The following is a 22,939-nucleotide window of genomic DNA, read 5'->3' as shown; positions in this document are numbered from 1 at the left end:
TGTATTTTTTTCTTTTGAGAACGATCACTTTTCGTTATCTTTACTTTTTCATTAGCTGGTTTGTATTTGGAAAAAAGTCTACATATATTTTTAAAATACATCCTTTAGGTTTACAGGTGTGTAATTATCGTAGTTCTTGAAATTAAACTGTGTACTCTCCGAAATCTTACTCAGAATACTAGTATAAAGTAGGTATCTGGATAAACTACGGCGTGTTTTTTTTTTCTTGATGTATCGAACAAACACGAATATGAAAAGTTTTGAAAACACCAAGACATTATTTATTGGAATAAAAGAAAAGTTAGATAGAAGATATTGACGATAGAAAAGTTGAACTCATCACGTTTATCGTAAAGTTTTTTTGTTTTTTGTTAATAAAATATCCAAACATGAAACAGTTGTGTTAGACTCTTTGTGTCTTTTATATCGAGTTCAAAGGGATATATCGAATCAACGCAGGAATAAAAATGATTATTGTTAATTGATAAATATATCTAAATGTTGAACTGAAGGCCACAGCAAGAAACTTCTTTTTTTTCATGTAGAAGTTTTTGAATTAATTCTGCTTCATATGAATACAAAATAGTTCTGCTAATAAGGGGCTAACTAATACCCATGAGAATTCTGACAGATTATTGGATGACTTGATCTCCAAAAACTACATAGATATTGTCGATCAGAAACTCAAGAATCTTTTAAGTATCGACTTCGGAGTACTTGTGTGCATAATCAGAAATTTTTAAACAAAATAATTTTTTAAATGACCAATGACAAAATAAGTAAATTTATGATATCCATTTTTATTTTTAAAAAAACTAAGCTGTCTATGATGTCATAAAGTAAATGTTAAAAGTAAATAAATTAAAAATTCCTTAGTATATTTTATGATAGATTTACATGAAGCTATCATTACAAAATTAAATAAAAGTAGTCCGTCGCGACATGTGTGCGCTAATAGTTACATTTGCCTCATGCCTCACTTAGATTCAACTGTGATCATCCAAAGCCGGTCACAATTATTGATAACGCATATATTAGTGGGCACTTTGCATAAGATGCTTTTTCATTCGTAAGTAACTTCCTTTATGAAATGTTAGACTTGTCTTCATTCGTATAATTTTTCCTGACTCAGTGGGCCTGCGTCTACACAGTCCGATGTGTTGTGGTTAAACTGTAATTTCGGTTGTTTTGTACTTATGACCTCTAGGTAGGTTTCCTTTGGCTTACTTGTCATGTCCAGGTAAGAGTGTTCATATTCCTTGGTTGCTGACACCACAGGCCTCGATTTTATGGTATTTGCCTGCACAGAACCAACTTCATCTGGTAATTCACTCACAATGTCTTCTTCGTTTATTTTTGAATAATTCGTGCTGTTAATTCCAGTTCCGATCTGTTTGTGTCCAGTATTCTTTCTCTGTAGTCCAGAAGACTGCACTGGTTCTAAATAGTGTTCGTCATATGATCCTGTCATGATGTTTGGCTCTTTCATTTTCATATCTTCGTAAAAATGCAAAGGTTTGCTTTCCGCTTTTAAATCTGTATCCATGTAAGCATGTACTGGTCTTGCTGTGTTGCTGTATCGAAATTTAAAATTCACATATTAGCTATAGATACATGTAAGAATTGAGAAACTGCAACAAAGTATTTTAACACATGAAAGGAAAAAAAATAATCATACCCTTTGCACTTTATTCTGTAAAACTGTACTGTGATTGGTATTATGAAAATGAGAAGCAAGCCAATGATGAGCCCCAGTACAATTATAGCAGCTGTAAATAGAGATAAACGTTAGTATTGACAAGAAACAATACATAACACATGCATGTTTAAAAATATTTTATATACTAAGCCAGATAACAAAGCAAAGAGTTCCCTGATACTATAACTATTTTTGGAACACTTCATCAAGTTCATACTGTACAGGTCAAGATACATGTGAAATCAATATAAGGCACGCTTACCTTCATTTGATTTGCATGGCACTTTGCTTAATTCATTGAATGAATCGAACTCTGTAAGGACAAGTTTCATTTTTAATAAAACTATTAAAATGAAATCCTTCAATGCGGTTACAAATGTCTTAATAAAAATTATGATATGAAAGATTTGTGGGTGGAGCGACAACACTCTTACCTTCGTTTGATTTGCATGGGACTATGTTGATTTCACTGATTGAATCGATCTCAGTATCTATAAAGACAAGAACAAATACTAAGGGATGTAATGCAACCGATTTCTTTTTTAAGGAGGCTGGGGGTCAACAAATTAACCATCAAATATAGCTTAATTTTCTAGATATGATATCTTAAGCTGTCAACTATCATTTGGTAAAGAAAAATTTTATATACAGTGGCGCCTCGTTTATCCGGACGCCTCTGTCCCCAACGAAAACGTCCGGATCGCAGTAATTGATTAATGAAAAAATAAAATATTAAAATGTAATTTACACAATAAAAAAATGGATGGGCAATTTTATGCCGAGACCTCCTTTTTTAATTCGCCTTCTCTTTGGCATGTGACTTCATGGACTGAGCAAATTTTGATCTACTGTTGTTTTATTTTGCCATATATTAAAATTATTGAAGCTCATATGATATGACAGAACTGTTTAGCATCATCATTGAAAATGTTCAAATATAAACTAACCCTGTATATTCCCCGTATATTCATTACACAGGGTTACTATAAAATTAACTGGACACTGCAAGCTAACTCAAACAAAGTATTAAAAACATTCGTAAACACAAGCCATCTTCATGATTATCAATATTTTTTTTTTCTACAGACGCTAAGTTTGAATTTCGATCATTAAAAAATACCTTGAAAAACGTAATCAACTTCTGTACGTAACGCCAGTTTTATATGTAATGGACGTTTGTAAACGGTAGTACATTAAATAGAGATATTTCCTTAATTATGTACCTTTCTATACTGTCTTGTGGGAAAAAAAGCGTTTCAAATACATTTACTTTTTTTTAGAAATGGAACATCGTATTTCAAACTAACGCAATCGACATGATAAAGAGCAAATACGAAATCGCTCGTTATTTATTGTTCATGTTATTTACAACTCTCAAAAATTCTCCTGAATTTACCGATGTATATACGGTTAGCAATATGATTTTGAACGGATTATTATTTAATTAATGCACAGTGTCAGCTAAATTCTTTGAGCTTCATAATAAAGATAAACGTGTGATTGAATTGGGGTAAACACACGCTAATTATAGACGCTATTGTTTGTAGGTCACAAGTATAACCACCTTCAAACTGACTGCATGGCCAATGTTTTTACAACAATTAACACGAATGCAAGATAAGTGTGAAAATGTCGTTTCTTGAAAAATTACCGTCCGGATAAACGAGTCATTTTTCAATGAACTATTATGTTTTGTAGTAGAAATTGACCGTCCGGATACGGAACGCGAATTTCCGGATTAATGAGACAAAATAACGTGAAAAAAATCGGTTCCCAAAAAATATCGTCCGGATGGTGAAGCGTCCGGATAAATGGCGTCCGGATAAACGCGGCGCCACTGTATTTTAGTTTTTAAATTTGATCATTTTTGTATATCTTTATATGGAGCTCTTCTTCTAAAGGAGATCAATATAGTCTGAAAATGGCCACAACCCCCCAGCCCTCTTAATAAGAGAACATAGCACATTAGAATTCTTCAATTTGATTTATAAATGTCTTGTGATATCATTTTCATATTCACATTTGTGAAGGCACATGTGTTTTTTACGAGAAAATGTTGCAATCAAATAAGGTTGATTCATGAAATATGGAGATAACGAACAGTATTCAAGCTCAAAAGTCCATTAAACAATACAATTCGGGAGCAGAGCAAGCATGGACCTCCCAAAACATTAAAAAGAACTGAGCATCCCCTGTCAACCGCGTGCTCCTTGTCATGATCGGGAAATATCCGTAGACAATTTAGTGTGTTCTCTTTGTTTGTTGTTTAATGTCCCTCTCAAGAATTTTTCACTCATATGGAAACGCCACCAGTTGCCGGTGAAGAGTTGCAAATTTTTTAGCTATACTCGGCACTCAGGGACATTACCAGTGAGGGATCTTTTTCGTGCCAGCGCCTACTGCGACACAGGACCTTGGTTTATACGGTCTCATCCAAAAGACTGGTCTCCACGTCCCACAGTGGGATTTGGACCCGCGACGTAAGGGTCAACTCCTTACTCTGCAACTATAGAGCAGACGCTCTAACCAATGCGCCAAGCGGGCAACCAATCCAGTGTGTAAATTAAGTCCTAGCTGCGTATTGAATCAACTAGGAGACAAAAACTCCATATGCAGGTGATAAGGGTATATTGCTACGTAAGTAAGGGAAGTTGCATGAAGATTGAAAAGTGAAAGTCATCACGTTTATCATAAAGCTTTGTTAAGTTGTTAGGTTACCATTAACGTCTTTTTCTAGTAAAATATCCAAATAGAAACAGATGTGTCAGACTCTGTGGTATCTTTAATTTCACGTTCACTGGATATCTCGAGTCGACATATGAATGGAACTGTTGTTAATTGATAATACGTGATATATCTATATGTCGAGTGGAAGGCCACAGCAAGTGTTTTCTTTTCCTCGTGTATAAGATTTTGAATAAATTTTGCTTCATATGAATACAAAAAATAGGTCTGCTAATAAGGGGGTGCAATTGGTACCCATGGGAATTCCAACAGATTATTGGAAGACTTATTTCCAAAAACTACATACTAGATATTGTCAATCAGAAACTCAAGCACATTACATTTTTAATATCAATTTCAGAGTACTTGTATGTACAATCAGAATGTTTTTAAAAAAAAAATTTACAAATGACAAGGTAATTATATTAACTATTTCCATATTTATTGAAATGGCAGCTGTATAAAACTGTAAAACACGCGATAGCTATGTAAAACATGTGTTAAAAAGAATCTCCCTTGATTTGTTTTTGGACATAATTTTTATCTAGCTCGTGTGTTTTCTATCCCCTCGCCAAGGCTCAGGGAAAGAAAACACAAACTCATTTCAAACCACAAAGCACGGGAGATCCTATATTGATAAGAGTATTTAAGATTTGACTAGGGAATTTGTTTTTATTGATTGTTAAACATGATATCTGGTTTATTTCACGTTTCAACCCCGAAGTACATGATATAGAGAATGCAAGAAGAGGATTCTTAAAATATTTTTTTCCTATTTCTTTTACTGCTATGTTTTTACACTTCAGCGAATTGTTATTAAATTATTCAATTAATTACGGAAAATTCATATTTCCAACTCAGTGTAAAAAACTCTGAAATGATAAATTTACCTAATACATTACTTTTATTCTAATTTCCTTAACACACTCTACTATCACAAACCTACCCTTGGAGCAGTTATCTCCCTTACACACACATCCTCTGGCCTTACTACAGCGCTGTGTGTGATCACAATAACATTTCTTCAGGCAAAACTGACCATAAAAGCCATCAGGACAGATTTTGGAGCAGTTAATCCCCATAGTCCCAGACGGACAGGCTATCAAAACACCAATGTAATTGCGTATTTAGTTCCATCAGACATATATAGTTTAAAAAAAATAAAAACTCCATATTTTTTCTCGTCATGTCATGCATGAATTATCTTTACTCTGTAAATCATATCGAAATTAAGTGAAATTGCTTTAGACATAGACATAATTGTAATATGACCTCCCTTGTAGATATTTATTTGCTCGAATTCCTCTAATTTAACACTTTCCTGATTGTCATAACCCTTAAAGAAGTTACTTTAATCATGATCTTTTTATTCCTTAAATACTGTTGGATAACCCTGCTCTCTAACAAGTGTTCACTTTATGTGAGAAGAATAGCGTTACCTATACATTTTCCGCCTACGTCTATGTAGTTCAGACAACAGGACAATATTGTAGGATCTCTGAATGATTAAAAATAGATATCATAGACCTCAAAGTTTCTCTTTTACATTTTCGAAGATGTGCTACAAGAATATTTCCTGCTTTCGATAACATGTAATTATTATAGTTTAAAATCTATATAAAGAAACACATTGTATTTTGAGTTACAGCTTGATAGCTTGATATTTGTCCTATTTAAAACTTCATGCATACATGTGGCCAGATAATTTTGTATTCATTTTCCAAGTTTATTTTACAGAATACTACTTGAAATTCATTTCTTCACACAAAAGTATTTACTATATATATATATATATATATATATATATATATATATATATATATATATATATATATATATATATATATATATATATATATATATATATATTCTAGAAGACTTATGTTACATATTCCTGGAAAATAATTCAATTATTTTCATACTAATTATTTGGTTTATCAAATAGAGACCAAATCATTTCTTGTTTCTCAAAAATGAAGATGTGAAAAGTAATGACGATTAAAATCAGAAAGAATAAAAACATACCCTTCGTTTCGGCATTGTCCCTGAGAATTTTGTGAAAAACTGAAATCTAAAACACCGAGTAAACAAAGACAAAATAGTATCATTCTATTGCCATTACAAAGAAAATACATTATTTTCATTCGAATTAACATCCGCTCGTATCTAGTACGGTTGTTGAAAATGGCATCTTGTTTAAGGAAGCGATTGCAAGGCGTCACGTGATCGACTCATGTGATGTTTAAAAAAAGAAGATTTACGGTAACCATTTCCGGAATAACAGCTGAATAAGGAGCGTGATTATGATTACGCCCATGACAAAATATCTTCGTGGCAATAATTTTAAAGCAGAGAAAGAATAATATTAAGATGTGATGTTGCAGAGTGTTGGTGAGCGTCGACGCAGACTTTTTTTTTAATTCCTGTTTTTTTTTTTTCGTTTCGACACGTCTACCTTTTGTCGTAGTTCTGAACACTGAAATCTATTTCATGAATAAATTTAATTCATATCTGGATCTTTATGTCCTCTAGTTTTATTTAAAATATTAGAATTTTATTTGAGATCGGTTTCTTTCCTATAGGATCTACATCTATGAATCGATATTCATTTCCTAGAAGCTTCAGACGGCGTGATTTTCTCAGTGATTATAATGAATATAGGCCTATATGGATGGACAGATAAATGAATGCGTTTTTCATATATACGTGTATAGACCAGTTTGAGGCCGCATGCTGGACATGAACGTATTTTTAAAAATATCGCAGAGGAAATTGTTTTCCTCGGTAAGATCTTCTCTAGCATTTTCAACTCTTACATCGACCATGTAAACATTGAATCGTCGGCACATTATTGCGTAAACATTTATAATTGTTGTGGTAAAATGTTTTATTCGTCGTATTTGGTAAAAAATTGAAACTGAACACACTTCTTCTGACAGAAAAGAAAAGTTTCTTTTTGCAAGTTTTCACAAATCTAGCAAAAAATACGCGTGTAAGAATGACAGATGAAACTAAGAGAGGTTAATTCTGACAATCGAGGTACTACGGAGGTACCAGGTATACCAGAGAGGGAAAATTGTTTTGAGCATATTACATTTTTGAAAAAAAAAATTTCAACTCATCCTGCTCACGGGAATATATTTGAAAAATGAATTTGATTTTTTAAAATTCACGAGGACATAAACAAAGACGTTTCACCTCAGCATATTTCATGAACCGCGTGAGCATGAAGCGCAAATTTATAAATGTCATTCAACGATTATTTTTGAAACAAAACAGTTTGCACTATAGTTTTGACGTCAAGTGTGGCATTATGACGTCACAATGGAGATATGTAGGCTTACCTAGTTCATGAAAAAATGAATTGTTTTCTAACTTGCAATGAATCTGAAGGGAAAATATTTGCAAAATGTAAATATTAAATAGCAAATCATGAAATTTGTCAAATAAGATAATAGTTAGGATTTTTATATACGGTATATATTGCAGGTACAAGTTCTCTGAAATAACCTATTCATTCAATGTGTTCAAGTGACTCACCCCCCCCCCCCCTTTCCGATTCCAAGTCACAGTGCAGAGAACTCGATGAGTGTTCAGAGCATGAACAATTTGGCCCTTAGACCACTGTGCACTGGTTTAGAATGTATATACATGTACTTATGTTGATATAATAACGGAATGAATATTTTGGAGATGGGGAAATAAAAAAATATGCATATTGTTGTTTTTTGTGTACATTATTTTATATCATTCTGCTCTACGCATAAAATGAGCAACCACTACAAGATTTTCAGGAAAAAATATTTATTAATCTATACGTATTTTCTATAGTTTTTAACAGATTATGCATATTTAAGGTTCAGCAACAAACCATCAGATTAAAATTTATGAAATCTTTTAATATTTTAGGAAAGGGGGGGGGGTATTGAAATGCATGTAGCTTAAAAAAGAATGTGATGACCCCACTTCATATTTTAAACATAAGTCACTTATAATAATTGTTACAAAATATATTAATTTTGGGAAAATTCATTGGGCAATTTTTTGTCAAGACGTTGAAAACTGCTCTTGGGGTGAAAATATTACTGCAAATTTACAATGACTACTCCCCAAAGCAACTGGGGCATTAGTACATCTATCAATAGTTTCCGATACAATTTTTATTTCCGATGAATATAAAGCATGTTATTTAATATCTGGTGAAAATTATTTAATTTGTTTCAATTTTGATACCTGTATGGCATAATTAAAAATTCACTACATAAATATCAAAATATTGAAAAACGGTGGTTACCATGGCAACCATATCTTCCTTATAACCCTGATGACCATGGTTGAAATTTTCATATGATGATACCATTAACGTAAGGCAAATTATATGTAAAAATGAGAAAAATTCATTGAGCGGATTTTTTTCATGTACCCTTGCAATCTCTTCCTTAAAATCAGTTGTTTATGTACAAATGTATCATTTGAATGACACCGAATACTTCCTTCTTTTGCAATGATTGATTTTTGGCAATGTACAATTGTTTTCTTCAGTAAAGCCTTTATTTCAATTTGAAACAAGATGTGTTTGTGGAACACGGATGCCCCCGTATGGCAGCTCATGGCAAAGGTTAAATTTTCTCAAATGTAAGTCAAACACCAAGGTCAAAGTCAAGAGATCAAAAATATTGTTACCCAAAGAAAGGACTTGTGTCAATGGATATACCTGTTAAATATGAAAGCCCAAGCATCAACCATTCAAAGTTATGGTCAAGGTTAATGTTTTCTAAAAATGGGTCAAACTAGACGCGTTCTTAAATGTTTAGCTAGTTAAGTAAAGCTCACTGTTACTTGACAAAGAACCTAGCCACTCATCCAGCAAGCAGTTTCTTAGGCACGGTTATGTTTTAACAAAATTTTCCATACAATATTGGTCTAGATATACATTTACTATGAATTGTCCTGTTAAAGAAATTTTACAATGAGACAACTACAATTTTGTCAAGATATAATAGTTATATCAATCACACCTCTTGTTTTTTTTTTCGATTTATACTCAGTCTAACTATAGGTATATAACAAAGATAAGGGTTATGTATGACAAGATGAGTCGTAAATTTAGAAAAAAAAAATTAAAAATCTTTGAAACACCTAAAATTCATTCTTATCAAACTTAGCAAAAGAAGGAGAGATTCAAATGTTCCATATTTCATGTTGCGTTTATTGTGTGCTCTATAAAGCTCAAAAACAATTATTTATTACATGGATGAAAAACATTATTGAAATTAAGAAAATAAAGTAATTGTTATACAAAAACCAAGCATAAAGTGGTTGTAAATGTTTAAACCATTGTTTGTGTAAGCAGGCGTTGAATATTCCAAGCTAACGCCTTATAGCGGGTACATGAAGTATTCTTGTACAATAAAAAAATAACTTGAGAAAATATGTTGCAAAATAAATAGAAATTCCGACTCCCTATATATATAAAGTCTTTTATTTGAATGTTGATAGTTATTAATATGAATATTTAATATAATGTTTAAAATAGCTTAGTAGTAGAGATATTTCTTTGTTGTTGTTGTTTTTTAAATTCCTTTGCTTATTTCAGATATTCACACCTTTTCTTTTCTATTTGAAGAGTCAGGGCGACCGAAAAATTGACAACTCGTGTCGTTTGTCATTTTTTAAAAAAAATAATGTAATATTTTAAAACTTTTATCGGGATGTAAATACGGATTGGTCATGTGATGAAATCCCACAAAGCCCAAAGGGCTTTATGGTAGATTTGATCAAGGACCAACCTGTATTAAAATCCCGATAAAAGTTTTAAAATGATACCTTATTACTTATATTTACAGTCGTGACTGATTTTTAACAATTATTTGGGTACTTAAGTATTAAAGCCATGAAATGTTTGGGGGTTTTTTCCAAACCTCAACGAGTTGAAAACGTCGACCACTTTTGACGTCAATATGAAATTGCGTCGATTTATATGGAATATGGAGATGACGAATAGTATTCAAGCTCAAACAATACAATACAAATAACAATAAAACAATACAAAATAGGAGCAGAGCAAACACTGACCTCTAAAAAACATCAGAGGTGGGATCAGGTGCTATGGAGGAGTAAGCATCCCCTGTCGACCGGTCAAACCCGCGTGTGCTCATTGTCATGATCGGGCAAATGGAAAATTCGTAGACAATTCAGTGTGAAAATAATGGTGTAGCAGTTTGTATGAAAAACGTCAGTCAACAATCGACTTGACGATAGATTGTATTTGCTAAGGTCATTGTATGGATCATGGAAAGGTTTACTTTAAACAGGACTGTTAATATCCTTTTATCATCTGATTTGTCAATAGCTTGCCTCGTTCTAGAAATTGTTCGTATCGTATGTAGAGTATATTCTTGTGTATCGGAACAATTCCATATCGAGTGATATTGGTATATTGCTACATAAATAAGGGAAGATGACAATAGAAAGGTTGAAGTCATCACGTTTATCATAAAGCTTTGTTGTTACATAAAATGTTAACGTCTTTTTATTTTGCAAAATAAAGCCCAATCAATTTATACAGTATTATTACTTTTGACATTCAAAAAAACAAAACAAAACACATTACACAATTTTCAAACGGCTAAATCTTCTGATTTGCTTCGTTTTCTAGAGACAAATTTCTTATTTGATTTATTACATGTAATACATGATTTATATCGATAAAATATATAGATTAGACAGAAGGTGCCTACTCCTCCCTGACGCCTGATTCCACCTCTGGAATTTCGGGGAATCCGTGTTTTATGCCCTGTTCACAGATTTGTATCGTTTGTATTTTATTTAAGATCGATCACTATTCGTTATCTTCACATTTTTCATTAGTTAGTTTGTCTTTGGAATGAAATATATGGAGATAACGAACAATACTCATGCTCAAAAGTCCATTAAACATTACAAAATAGGAGCAGAGCAAACACGGACCTCCAAAACATCAGAGGTGGGATCAGGTGCCATGGAGGAGTAAGCATCCGCTGCCGACCGGTCACACCCGCAGTGTGCTCCTTGTCATGATCGGGAAATAACGGAAAAATCCATCGACAATTCAGTGTGTAAATAATGGCCTAACAATTAGTATGAAAAACGTCAGTCAGCATTTGACTCAATGATAAATTGTATTTGCTGACAAGGTCATTCTATCGACCATAAAACTTACAAAATGATGGCTTTAAACGAGACTGCTGATATTCTTGTTTCATCAACTTCTTTGTCAATAATTTACCTCGTTTTAGAAATTGTACATACGTAGAGCATCCTCTTGCGTATTGAATCATCTGAGATATATAAACCCCGTATGCAGGTGATGAAGGTACATTGCTGCATAAGTAAGGGAATTTGATGATTGAAATAAGTCTACGAATATTTCTAAAATACATTCTTTAGGTTTACAGGTGTGCAATTATCGTAGTTCTTGAAATTAAACGTGTACTCTCCGAAATCTTATTCAGAGTACTAGTATACAGCGGGTATTTGGATAAACTAGTGTGTGTTTTCATGGTATACCGAACAAACACGAATATGAAAAGTGTGAAATACCAAGACATTATTTATTGAAATGATGGAAAAGTTAAATTGAAGATATTGACGATTGAAAAGTTGAAATCATCACGTTTTGTTGTTAGATTACCATTAACGTCTTTTCCTAGGAAAAAATCCAAATATGAAACGTGTGTGTCAAACTCTGTGGTATTTTTTATTTCGAGTTCAAATGGATATATCAATCAACGTAGGAATGAAAATGAATATTGTTAACTGATAAATACATGTATATCTAAATGTTGGATTGAAGGCCACAGCAAGAGACTTCTTTTTTTTCATATAGAAGTTTCTTTAAATAAATTCTGCTTCATTTGAAAGATAGGTCAAAGATCATACAAATATAGGTCTGCTAATAATGGGGCACAATTAGTATCCATGGTAATTCCGACAGATTCTTGATATCCAAAAACTATACCTAGGGACTGTCAATCAGAAATTCAAACATCTTTTTAATATCAACTTCGGAGTACTTGTGCGTACAATCAGAATGTTTTTAACAAAATAATTTTGCTAATGACCAGTGACAAGGTATATAAATTTACGAGTTCCGTTTTCATTAAAAAATCAGCTGTCTGTGATGTCAAAAAACCTGGACTTTAATTAATCGTGGGGAATGTTAGTATAAATTGTTTTTAATGTTATTTAATTTTGGTAAAATTTTGTAATTTCAAATATTCTGAAAGAATAAATTTTATTCTAAAGGGTTTCCGTTTCGGAAGTTAACGAAATTTTCGCGCTGTAAAAAGAACGTAAGTTAATTTACCATGTAACTGTATGTTAAAGGTTTGCATCTCAAAGTAAATACAATTTCCTTAGTACATTTTACGATAAATTTAAACTAAGCTTTCAGTAAAAAATAAACAAAGTAGTCCGTCGGGACATGTGTGCGCAAATAGTTACATTTGCCTGATGCCTCACTAAGAATCAACTGTGATCAGCCAAAGCCGATCACAATTATTGATAACGCATGTATCAGTGCGTAGTTTGTATAAGATTGTTTTTATTCGTAAGTAACTTCCTTTATGAAATGTTAGACTTGTCTTCATTCGTACAGTTCTTCCTGATTCAGTGGATCTGCGTCGACATAGTCCGATGTGTTGTGGTTTGACTGTAATTTCGGTTGTTTTGTACCTATGACCTCTAGGTTAGTTCCCTTTGGCTTACTAGTCATGCCCAGGTAAGAGTGTTCATATCCCTTATTTGATGACACCCCAGGGGTCGATTTCATGATTTTTGGTTGCACAGAACCAACTTTATGTGGTAATTCAGTCATAATGTCTGCTTCATTTATTTTTGAATAATTTGTGTTATAAATTCCAGTGCATCCTTGTTTGTGTCCAGTATTCTTTCTTTGTGTTCCAGAAGTCTGCGCTGGTTCTAAATAGTGTTCGTCACGTGTTCTTGTCATGATTTTTGGCTCTATGTAATGTTCCATTTCATCATCTTTTGTCACTTTAAGGTCGTTTCTTTTCATAGCTTCGTAAGAATGCAAATGTTTACTTTCTGTTTTTAAATCTGTTTCCATGTAAGCATGTACTGGTCTTGTTGTGTTGCTGTATCAAAATGAAAAATCATACGGATCTAGATTATAAATGAAAATTAAACTGAGGCAAAATGTTTACTACTTAAAATACCAAAGGTTATCGTACCGTTTGTGCTTTAGTCTGTAGAGCTGTACTGTTACTGGTATTATGAATATTAGAAGCAAACCAATAATGAGACCCATTACAATTAAAGCAGCTGTAAACAAAACAATGAAAAACCCCGTAACAATTAAAGCAGTTGTTAATAACCAAAGAAAAAACCTATAACGATTAAAGCAGTTGACAACTTGTAAATAAAAGTTAAAGTTTAAACTATAGGCAAGAGAAAAATCCAAGGCATATAAAAATTAAACACAAGGGATAAGCAAGCGACATGATCGCAGCAGCGTCGCAACTAGCTGTAGGAAAAATGTTAACTTTTTCCTGTATAATAAAAGGGTCGTTCAATAAGTAATACGGTTTATCAGACAAAATGTTGAAGTATTTGATTTTTTTTACAGTCGAAAAGTTCTATTAAAGGACTCTTAATCACCGAAAACTGCATGCTTTTTCCTGCTATCTTCGCAAAGACATTCACTTGTAAAGTAAGCATGGTCACTACACTGAACTGAAAGCTGTTTAAAAATGATGTCTGCCAAGAAGATAAAAATAATGGCGTATGTGAAAACTGTGCTACATTATAAAAATCACTGAAGAACCCATATGAAAGATATGCTTTGATATCAGATGGATTAAGAAATTCAAAAGTAGAAAAAGGAGAGTTAAAAGATCACAGTCGGACTGGTCGATCGAAATCTGTAGGGACATTAAATTATCGATGCTGTGACCTACATGTTATCTGCAAAATGCCAGATTTACATTGAAAGACATTGCTAAGACACTAAACATTTCATCACCGCAACAGTTTATAAGAGTTCTGAAAAAGGAAATGAAGCTAAAGATATTTCTATTAGATGGGTGCCTTTTTTCCTTACAGATGGAAAGAGAAATCATGTGCCAATAGTCTAATAACAAATAAACATTTTATGAAAAGAAGATATGATAAACCTGGGTAATGGATGACGAAACATGGGTGCACTCTTTATAGCCCAAAATGAATATCAAAGATAATAATGAGGAATCAAGGAGAAACCTGTTGTCTATGTATTGCAAAGGGAAACAATGGCTCCAAATATGTCTTACACAGGTCTTCCTTTTACTCAAGATGTCCAGAATTGCATGTATATACACCCAAAGGAAGGACCATCAAGGATAACTTTTTTGTAACAATTTCACTGAGGAAAGTTAAGCAGGTTTTCTGTAAGGAAAGTCCAAAAACTGGTCCTCAGGGTAATTTTCCTGTACTTGACAACGCCGATGCAATTTAGCATAAAGAAACAAAGGAAATTGTAAAGAAAGGAGAGTTTACAGAGCTAAGTTATCCCCTGCAATCGCTAGATCTGTCACTTTGAGGACTTTACAATTTCAGGGATGTCATTGGGAAGTGCTATCCATCAGTGTCTTTTGAGCATCATTAAAGATGAGGATGCTGAGGTGTTCTGGTCATGGGAACAAAGACTATAGACATGTCTATAGGTTAACAGGGATTGCTTTGGGGGATTAAAAACAATAAGAAATTGATTCTCGTGCTTTTCTTATTTTAGGTGACTTTTTGCATTACTTACTGAACGACCCTCGCACATTATTTTTGGAAGGCGTCATCAAGCCCTTGTCTCATTGTAAAGTAAGACGGGTATGAATGTAAAATATAGCACTTACCTTCGTTTGATTTGCACTGAACTTTCCTGAATTCATTGAATGTATCGGTCTCTGTGAAAAACACATATACTAAGAGATGTAATGAAACACAGGTTTCCATTTTAATTGAAATAAAATCGTCATGATAAAATACTTCAAAATCTTGATATAAGCATTAAGGATTTGAATAAAAATCATTGTTTTATTAATAGTTAAACATAATGTGTGTATATGATGAAAGTTTTTCAGTCCAAAAGTATATGATAATACATGTCTATAGAGAAAAGGCGAATTAAGATTTAATTAAACTTATGCTCAATCCCATTGTATAAATTAACAATAAAATATGTTCATATATATATATATATATATATATATATATATATATATATATATATATATATATATATATATATATATATATATATATATATAGTTTCCATTTTATAAACTTAGGAACGATTCAGCCGTAATGAGAATAGTGAAAGAGAACTACTTCATAAATCTATTTTCACCAAAACTGAACAAACATTAATTTTTTGATAAGTTCATGTCTTTCTTGCATAATTAATTTCTTAAATACTTTGTTTATTGAGACTGAGAAAATCATGATTTATTGTCCAATTCAATTTTCCCGAACTTTTACGTTATACTATGACGTCATGGATTTATTCCTTCCCTGCAAAGACACTCATGACGTCATGACGTCATAGTTAACGTTACCAAGCAAAACAAATCAGTTCAAAGTATGTACACCTGAAGAAGGATTGTTAAATCCAGAAAGCGCTTGTGTTAAATGAAATTTGGAAACTTTGCATTTTCTTTTTCTTTTATGATTATTTTTACTGTGTGACATCATCTTTTAACTACTTCTGAATTATATATATATATATATATATATATATATATATATATATATATATATATATATATATATATATATATATATTTATTTATTTATTTATTTTAGGAATGACTCTAATTCTTGGCCAAATTATTCGAGTATAACCTGGTTTGGGTCAGTTTACGCTTTATAATCCGCGAAGCGGATTATAAAACAGCGTAAACTGACCCAAACCAGGTTATACTCGAATAATTTGGCCAAGAATTAGAGTCATTCCTTATAATTTAATTCTAAAATCATTAAACAACTGTGGGTGTAAAATTTCGTTGCTTTTTATTAGTTCAAATTTGCCGCTCAATAATACAACCCTAGTAACGGAAGTGATGGGAAGCAAGGGGAGGTAAAAACTGATACATAGTCCTAGCAGCCATGTTTTTTGTTTACATGTGGTAAGATCCGAGTTACTGTTTGAAGCTAAAGGTACATTTATTAAATCTAGAATTTTCCATGAATCCCGAGGACTGGAGATGAGAGGATTGCATGGATACAGACGATTCAGCTGGTTGTCAGGGGGGGGGGGGGGGGTGTCCCCATACCAAACCAGGTTATACAGAAATAATTTGTGTTCCTTTTTGGATATTAACCAATCAGAGGCTAGAATACAAACAAAATTAAATTATATATATATATATTCCAATTCACTTCCTAGTAACCATAGTGCACCCTCCTTTTACCACATTTGATAAATGTTTTAAAACTCGAGAGACAGCTATTAGATCATTCAATTAATTATGATTAATTATGATAATTCATGTTTCCGTATCAGTATATAAAGTCTGTATTAATATAATATAATAACTTGAATTAATTATTTATTTCCTTTATTCAATTTACTCTCTAGATATAATGTACTTTGGAAAACCTACCGCTTGGGCAGTTATCTCCCTTACACACACATCCTCTGGCCTTACTACAGCGTTGTGTGTGATCACAATTACATTTCTTCAGGCAAAACTGACCATAAAAGCCATCAGGACAGATTTTGGAGCAGTTGATCCCCATAGTCCCAGACTGGCAGGCTACATGTATAAATAAAGTAATAAAAACGCCCTGTACTGTTTTCTCAGTACGAATCGCAAATATATCGTGGAAAAAATCAACTTTATTCTGTTTTAATGCAAGATGTGCATCAAATCAAAGTCGAATTATCCTGTTTCTAGTTATTTAATGACCATTTGAACTTGAAATTTAGAAGGTACTTAAATTACAACACTACCCTGACCTCCACAACTGCTTATCACGACCATTTCTTTTAATATGAAGTATTGAAGATAACAATGACAATGACTTACCTCAAAAATCCTATAAACAATACAGACAAAAATACTGTAAGATTAGGTGCCTATGAAGATTTTGAAAACAACTGCTTAATAACAATTGGTATGAGATATCAGTCATAATTCGACCCAACCTAATTGCTAACAAGAGGCCCATGGGCCACATCGCTGACCTGAGTACTGAGGCTAGGAAAAAAGCAAAAATCAGTTCAGTATTGAAAAGCTTTAATGCCGAGTTCCGACTTACCCGTAAAAGGGGGGTGGGTATGATTTGAACAAAATTGAATCTAACTAAAGATGCTTACATATTTCTTTGACTGTGACTTTTCCCCCATAAGTTTGAACATATGGTCCCACCCTACCCTTGGGGGTCAGGATTTGAACAAATCTGAATCTACACTATCTGAGGATGCTTCCATATAAATATGTCCAATCATAGCTTTGCTGTTCTTGAGAAGAAGATATTAAAAAAAAATTCCTATGTATTCCTATGTATAACTTTAATCATCAATTGTGGCCCCACCCTATCCCAAGCTGGGGGTCATGATTTTTATCAAACATGAATCTACACTACCTTAGGATACTTCTGAATAGTTAATAACCAATCATGGCTTTGCTGTTCTTGAGAAGATTTTTCCTATATATCCTTATGTAAAACTTTGATCGTCCATTGTGGCCCCACCCTAATCCAGGGGGTCATGATTTGAACAAACTTGAATCTACACCACCTTAAGATGCTTCCATATAAATGCTTTGTTGTTCTTGAGAAGAAGATTTTTAAAGATTTTTGCTATATATTCCTATGCAAAACATTGATCCTCCATTGTGGCCCCAACCTATCCTTAAGGGGTCATGATTTGAACAAATTTGAAATTACACCACCTGAGGATGCTTCCATATAAATATTACCAATCATGGCTTTGTAGTTCTTGAGGAGAATATTTTTAAAGATTTTGGCTTTATATTTCTATGCAAAACTTTGATCCTCCATTGTTGGCCCCACCCTACCCCCGGGGGTCATGGTTTGAAAAAATTTGAATCTACACTACCTATGGATGATTCCACAAGTGTTTCATCTTTCCTGGCTCAGTGGTTTTTGAGAAGAAGATATTTAAAGATTTTTCCTATATATTCCTATGTAAAACTTTGATCGTCCATTGTGGCCCACCCTACCCCCGGGGGTCATGATTTGAACAAACCTGAATCTATACCACCTAAGGATGCTTCCACCAAAATATTACCATTCATGGCTTTGCTGTTCTTGAGAAGAAGATTTTTTTTAAAGATTCATCCTATATATTCCTATGTATAACGTTGATCGCCCCCTTTGTGGCCCCACCCAACCCCAGGGGGTCATGAATTGTACAAACTTGAATCTACACCACCTGAGGATGCTTCCATATAAATAAGACCAATCATAGCTTTGCTATTCTTGAGAAGAAGATTTTTAAAGATTTTTTACTATATATTCCTATGCAAAACATTGATCGTCAATTGTTGCCCCACCCTACCCCCAGGGGTCATGATTTGAACAAACTTGAATCTACACTACCTCAGGATGATTCCATATGATTTTCATCTTTCCTGGCCCAGTGGTTCTTGAGAAGAAGATTTTTGAATGATGCCATTAATTTTTCACTAATTTATTTTCTCCCCTTGGAAGAGGGCGTGGCCCTTCATTTGAATGAACTTGAATCCCGTTTACCCAAGGCTACTCTGTGCCAAGTTTGGTTGAAATTGGCCCAGTAGTTCTGGAGAAGAAGATGAAATTGTGAAAAGTTTACAACGACAACTACGCCGACGCCGACGACAACAACGACGACAGACAACGACAAATTTCGATCAGAAAAGCTCACTTGAGCCTTCGGCTCAGGTGAGCTAAAAAGGACATCATATTGACCATAAAAATCTGTGAAATGCTGAATTTAAACAAGACTGATTCTTCGTCTCGTGTGAAACTTTTTGACTAAATTCTGCTTCATGAGATACAAATACTAGTAAAAGATCACAATTTGTGTTTATGAGATTTTCCAACAGACTGTTGGAAGACCAGGTCTCCAAAGGCTACATAGATAATATTGGCAATGAGGAGCTCAGTATCCTTATATATTTTAAACTTCAGAGAGTACTTGTTTGAAGAATCAGAATGATTTTAGCGATTTGTTGATTTTAAATGACAAGTCACAAGCTGTTAACATTTCCCAGTTCAAAGATGATGTCAAAACAAATGTACCCGTCTGCCTGAGTGTTGAAGAAAGAGGGAGAGTTGAATGCGTATTCTCACCAAATCAAAATTTATTCCGCATGTTCACTTAATCAACAGGAGGGGTAAGAGAGAGTAGCTTTAGCTTTAGCTAAATCTGATTAAAATGTGTACTTTCTTTTCAAAACAAAACCAACATAAAAATTGAAGAAAAACTGCACGTGTGAGTTATTTCTTCACCAACTTAAAAAGGATGAATGCCACAAACACAATTTTTTTTCAAAATTCATGAAAAAAATAACAAATAAAACTATGCTTATTTAAGAAAAATGCATAAAATTTAATTTTTCATTCGGTCTTTCTTAATTATGTCCTATACTATTTTTAAAAATGAATAGATTTATAAGAGTAAAGGCAAAATATCAAGAAATTCCAACATCATAGAAACTTTTTCATAATTCAGAGATTTATATATGCATCATTTACAACTAAAATCAGTCAAAAATATATACCAATTCATACATCGATTTATTTTTTAACATATGTCGTCGTAGGATTAGAATTCAAATATTACCTTCTTCAATGGTATTTATTTGTTGTTTATGTTTCTACAATTATGACTTTCCTAAAAGATCTGTTTTTCAAATATTGCACTTTTTTATTCCTATAAGACATAGGGGTCTTAAAAGTGTTCACTCCATATGATGATATCGTAACTTATACATTCTCCGCCTATGTCTAAGTTTTATCTATCTCTCTATATGACAAGAGACAGTTACCTATATATTCTCCGCCTTTGTTTAGTTCTATGTATATGAGAGACTGCTACCTAAATATTCTTCGCCTATGTTTAGTTCTCTCTTTATGATAAAAGACCGTTACCTATACATTCTCCGCCTATGTTTAGGTAGTTCAGGCAACAAGACAGTGTTGCAGGATTTCTACAATGGGGAAAAAAAGGTTAGACATTCTTCAAACATTTTTTAAAGTGAAGCAAATGCCTGTATGCTGCTTTTTATGAAATGCAAATAAGATATATTCTTTACACTCTATCTGTAGAAACAGATGACATTTTGATTAACAACTTATTTGCCCTGTTTACCATATCTACAGCCTAACGTCTCAAAACTTACACAATTTAAATGATTAAAAAAATCTACGTTCTTTAAAGCACTTTCTTTTTACAAATCATTCGATTAATCTAATGTAGCTTGAATCATTCCTTGTTTCTTAAAGATAATAATAAAAAGTTTTGTTTTTTAATGAATAAATACTAAAAATCACAAAGTAAAAAATTACATACCCTTGGTTTGGACATTGTCCTTGAGGTTTTTGTGAGAAACTAAAATTTAAAAAACCGACAAACCAAAGGCGAAATAAACTCTTACTAGTGCTTTGACAAAGAAAATACATTTCTTTAAAATTAACATCCATTCATAACTGTTACAGTTGTTGAAAATCACGTATATATGTATATCAAATGACGGTGTACATTTCCTTCATATAATGTTTTTATTTCCTTCTATCTTATTTAACTCGAATGAAATAGATTGTTTCCTCATATTGGAATCGTGGAGTTTTAAAACTTTGACAAAAAAACTAGGAATCACTCTTGGTGTACGTTCGTGCCTTTCCAAACATCCATGAAAACATAACATGGTCCAAACCTCCTTACGTTACGTATATTTTTTCCCAAAGTAATCCATAACCTATAGATAATAACTTCCCAAGAAGACTTGTCTGACTTCAGCAACAAAAATTGCAATGAGATTTAAACAGTTTCGTTGAACGAGGGATTTATCTTATGCAAAAGTACTACATGTAAATGTACTCAGATTTCTTCCAGCCTGAATGAAAAAAAAAAAAGTTAAGTTAGTCCTCTTTTCAGTCCCTCAAAAATTCAGATGTTGTTATCTTCTTTGTTTCTTTAGATTTAAGTAAATCAAAAAAGGCAAAAACGCTGAGAAAACACCATTGGATCGACAGACTAAGAAAGTGATTTTTTTTAAGTCTCAATCAAAATAATTCTCTATGACATTTCAATCACAAGTAACGTTAAAATGTATTTCATGCAAAATCTCCACAATTTATGTATTGTAAAAAAAAAATGTTTTCCATGATATAGCACGTACACAACAAAGGAGGCAAAAATGATCATCTCCCCATACTATATCATATTTTTCCTTATTACGGGGCTTCGCTCAATATTTTTGACAGTTTATCTTCAAAGTATGCAAAGATGTAGATTTTTTGGTTATGTGCTGTAAGGATCCACTATGCCTTAACAATGCACATTATAACTTTTCTTAACATGTCAAACTTTAATAGCTACTGTCCGTATCTCATCAGACCGTGCTGCTTTCCCCATTCCTCGAGGACATAAGAGCTTTTGTTATTCTGCTTTTGATGGTTTACCAATGCTGACTGGCAATTCTGCCTTTTCTGGTTGATGTCTGGTGGGTGGTTCAGGGACTGGTCGATTTAAGACATTGTCGAAATGCTCTGCCCATCGCTTGAGCTGTTAATCATTTGTTGCAAGTGAGATTTCATCTTTATCTTTTACAGGTTAGTCGGTCTGATGGAACTTGTCCACCAGCTTCTTTGTCACCAATGTTTCCCTGTCCTGCTACATCTTCTGTCTGCTTTGCTAAGCTGTCAATGTGTTTCCTTTTATCCTTTCAGATATTGACCTTCACTTCTCTGTCAGTCAGGTGCCGTGTATTCCTCTTTCTTCGCTTTCTCTGCTCTTGTTCTGCTTGTATAAGAAAGGTTTTGATTTTCTCACCTCCAGCTTTTGCAGGGCAGTGATAGTTATCCACTCCTTATGATGCCAGGTTGATGACGCGCTTTCTTTCTGCCCAGGACCTCTTCACAATTGTCCAGCCAGTACGTCCTCTTGGTTTGCTGCCAATGTGACTCAATATCCATTTCTCCCTCCCTCTCAACTCTAGTGGCTGAAACTTATTTCACAGACTGAGCTGGAAGGAAATCTGTATATTCCTGCTTCTAGGCAGGTCCACATTTAACTGTGTGACAGAATTTTTGATGATAGAATACTTGTTCAGTCTCAGTCTTGCTGACGTATCTACAAAATGTTGATCGAATGTCACATCCGCACCAGTCATCATCCGTACGTCGCAAAACGACCTTCTAAACTTCTGACTGATGCAGAGATGGTCAATTTGATTTTCTTTGACATAGTCTTGGAATATCCATGTTGCCTTGTGTATCCTCTTATGGCGGAAAACGTTGCCTCCTTCTTCCAGG

General features: G+C 33.2%; 2 protein-coding genes across 2 annotated transcripts; both read right to left on the bottom strand.

Annotated features, from left to right (window-relative positions):
* Window positions 1–801: 801 nt before the first annotated feature.
* Window positions 802–6,590, bottom strand: LOC133189762 (uncharacterized). Its single transcript, XM_061325161.1, has 7 exons — window positions 6,449–6,590; window positions 5,863–5,921; window positions 5,370–5,522; window positions 2,134–2,190; window positions 1,962–2,012; window positions 1,679–1,769; window positions 802–1,574 (listed from the first exon to the last, which is right to left on the bottom strand). The coding sequence occupies exons 1-7, from the start codon at window positions 6,577–6,579 to the stop codon at window positions 1,106–1,108; spliced, it is 1,011 nt and encodes a 336-aa protein (XP_061181145.1). The 5' UTR covers window positions 6,580–6,590; the 3' UTR covers window positions 802–1,105.
* A 6,459-nt stretch (window positions 6,591–13,049) lies between these two features.
* Window positions 13,050–22,600, bottom strand: LOC133189680 (uncharacterized). The gene is made up of 9 exons (XM_061325079.1): window positions 22,538–22,600; window positions 22,088–22,190; window positions 21,504–21,519; window positions 20,976–21,065; window positions 20,555–20,613; window positions 17,059–17,211; window positions 15,310–15,360; window positions 13,666–13,747; window positions 13,050–13,560 (listed from the first exon to the last, which is right to left on the bottom strand). The coding sequence occupies exons 1-9, from the start codon at window positions 22,598–22,600 to the stop codon at window positions 13,050–13,052; spliced, it is 1,128 nt and encodes a 375-aa protein (XP_061181063.1).
* Between the last annotated feature and the right edge of the window lie 339 nt (window positions 22,601–22,939).

Source organism: Saccostrea echinata, unplaced genomic scaffold (genome assembly GCF_033153115.1).
Source record: "Saccostrea echinata isolate AGI-Se365-2 ecotype Australia unplaced genomic scaffold, CSIRO_AGI_Sech_v1 ptg000019l, whole genome shotgun sequence".
Classification (NCBI taxonomy): domain Eukaryota; kingdom Metazoa; phylum Mollusca; class Bivalvia; order Ostreida; family Ostreidae; genus Saccostrea; species Saccostrea echinata.
This window is presented reverse-complemented; position numbering and strand designations above follow the sequence as displayed.

Coding starts and splice junctions, on each gene's coding strand:
- LOC133189680 (XM_061325079.1), bottom strand. CDS start 22,600: ATGGATATTGAGTCACATTGGCAGCAAACCAAGAGGACGTACTGGCTG. Junction 22,191..22,537: donor GGCTGGACAATTGTGAAGAG/GTCCTGGGCAGA, acceptor AATGATTAACAG/CTCAAGCGATGGGCAGAGCA. Junction 15,361..17,058: donor GGGAGATAACTGCCCAAGCG/GTAGGTTTTCCA, acceptor TGTTTTTCACAG/AGACCGATACATTCAATGAA.
- LOC133189762 (XM_061325161.1), bottom strand. CDS start 6,579: ATGTTAATTCGAATGAAAATAATGTATTTTCTTTGTAATGGCAATAGA. Junction 5,922..6,448: donor GGACAATGCCGAAACGAAGG/GTATGTTTTTAT, acceptor TTAATCATTCAG/AGATCCTACAATATTGTCCT. Junction 2,013..2,133: donor CCCATGCAAATCAAACGAAG/GTAAGAGTGTTG, acceptor TTGTCCTTACAG/AGTTCGATTCATTCAATGAA.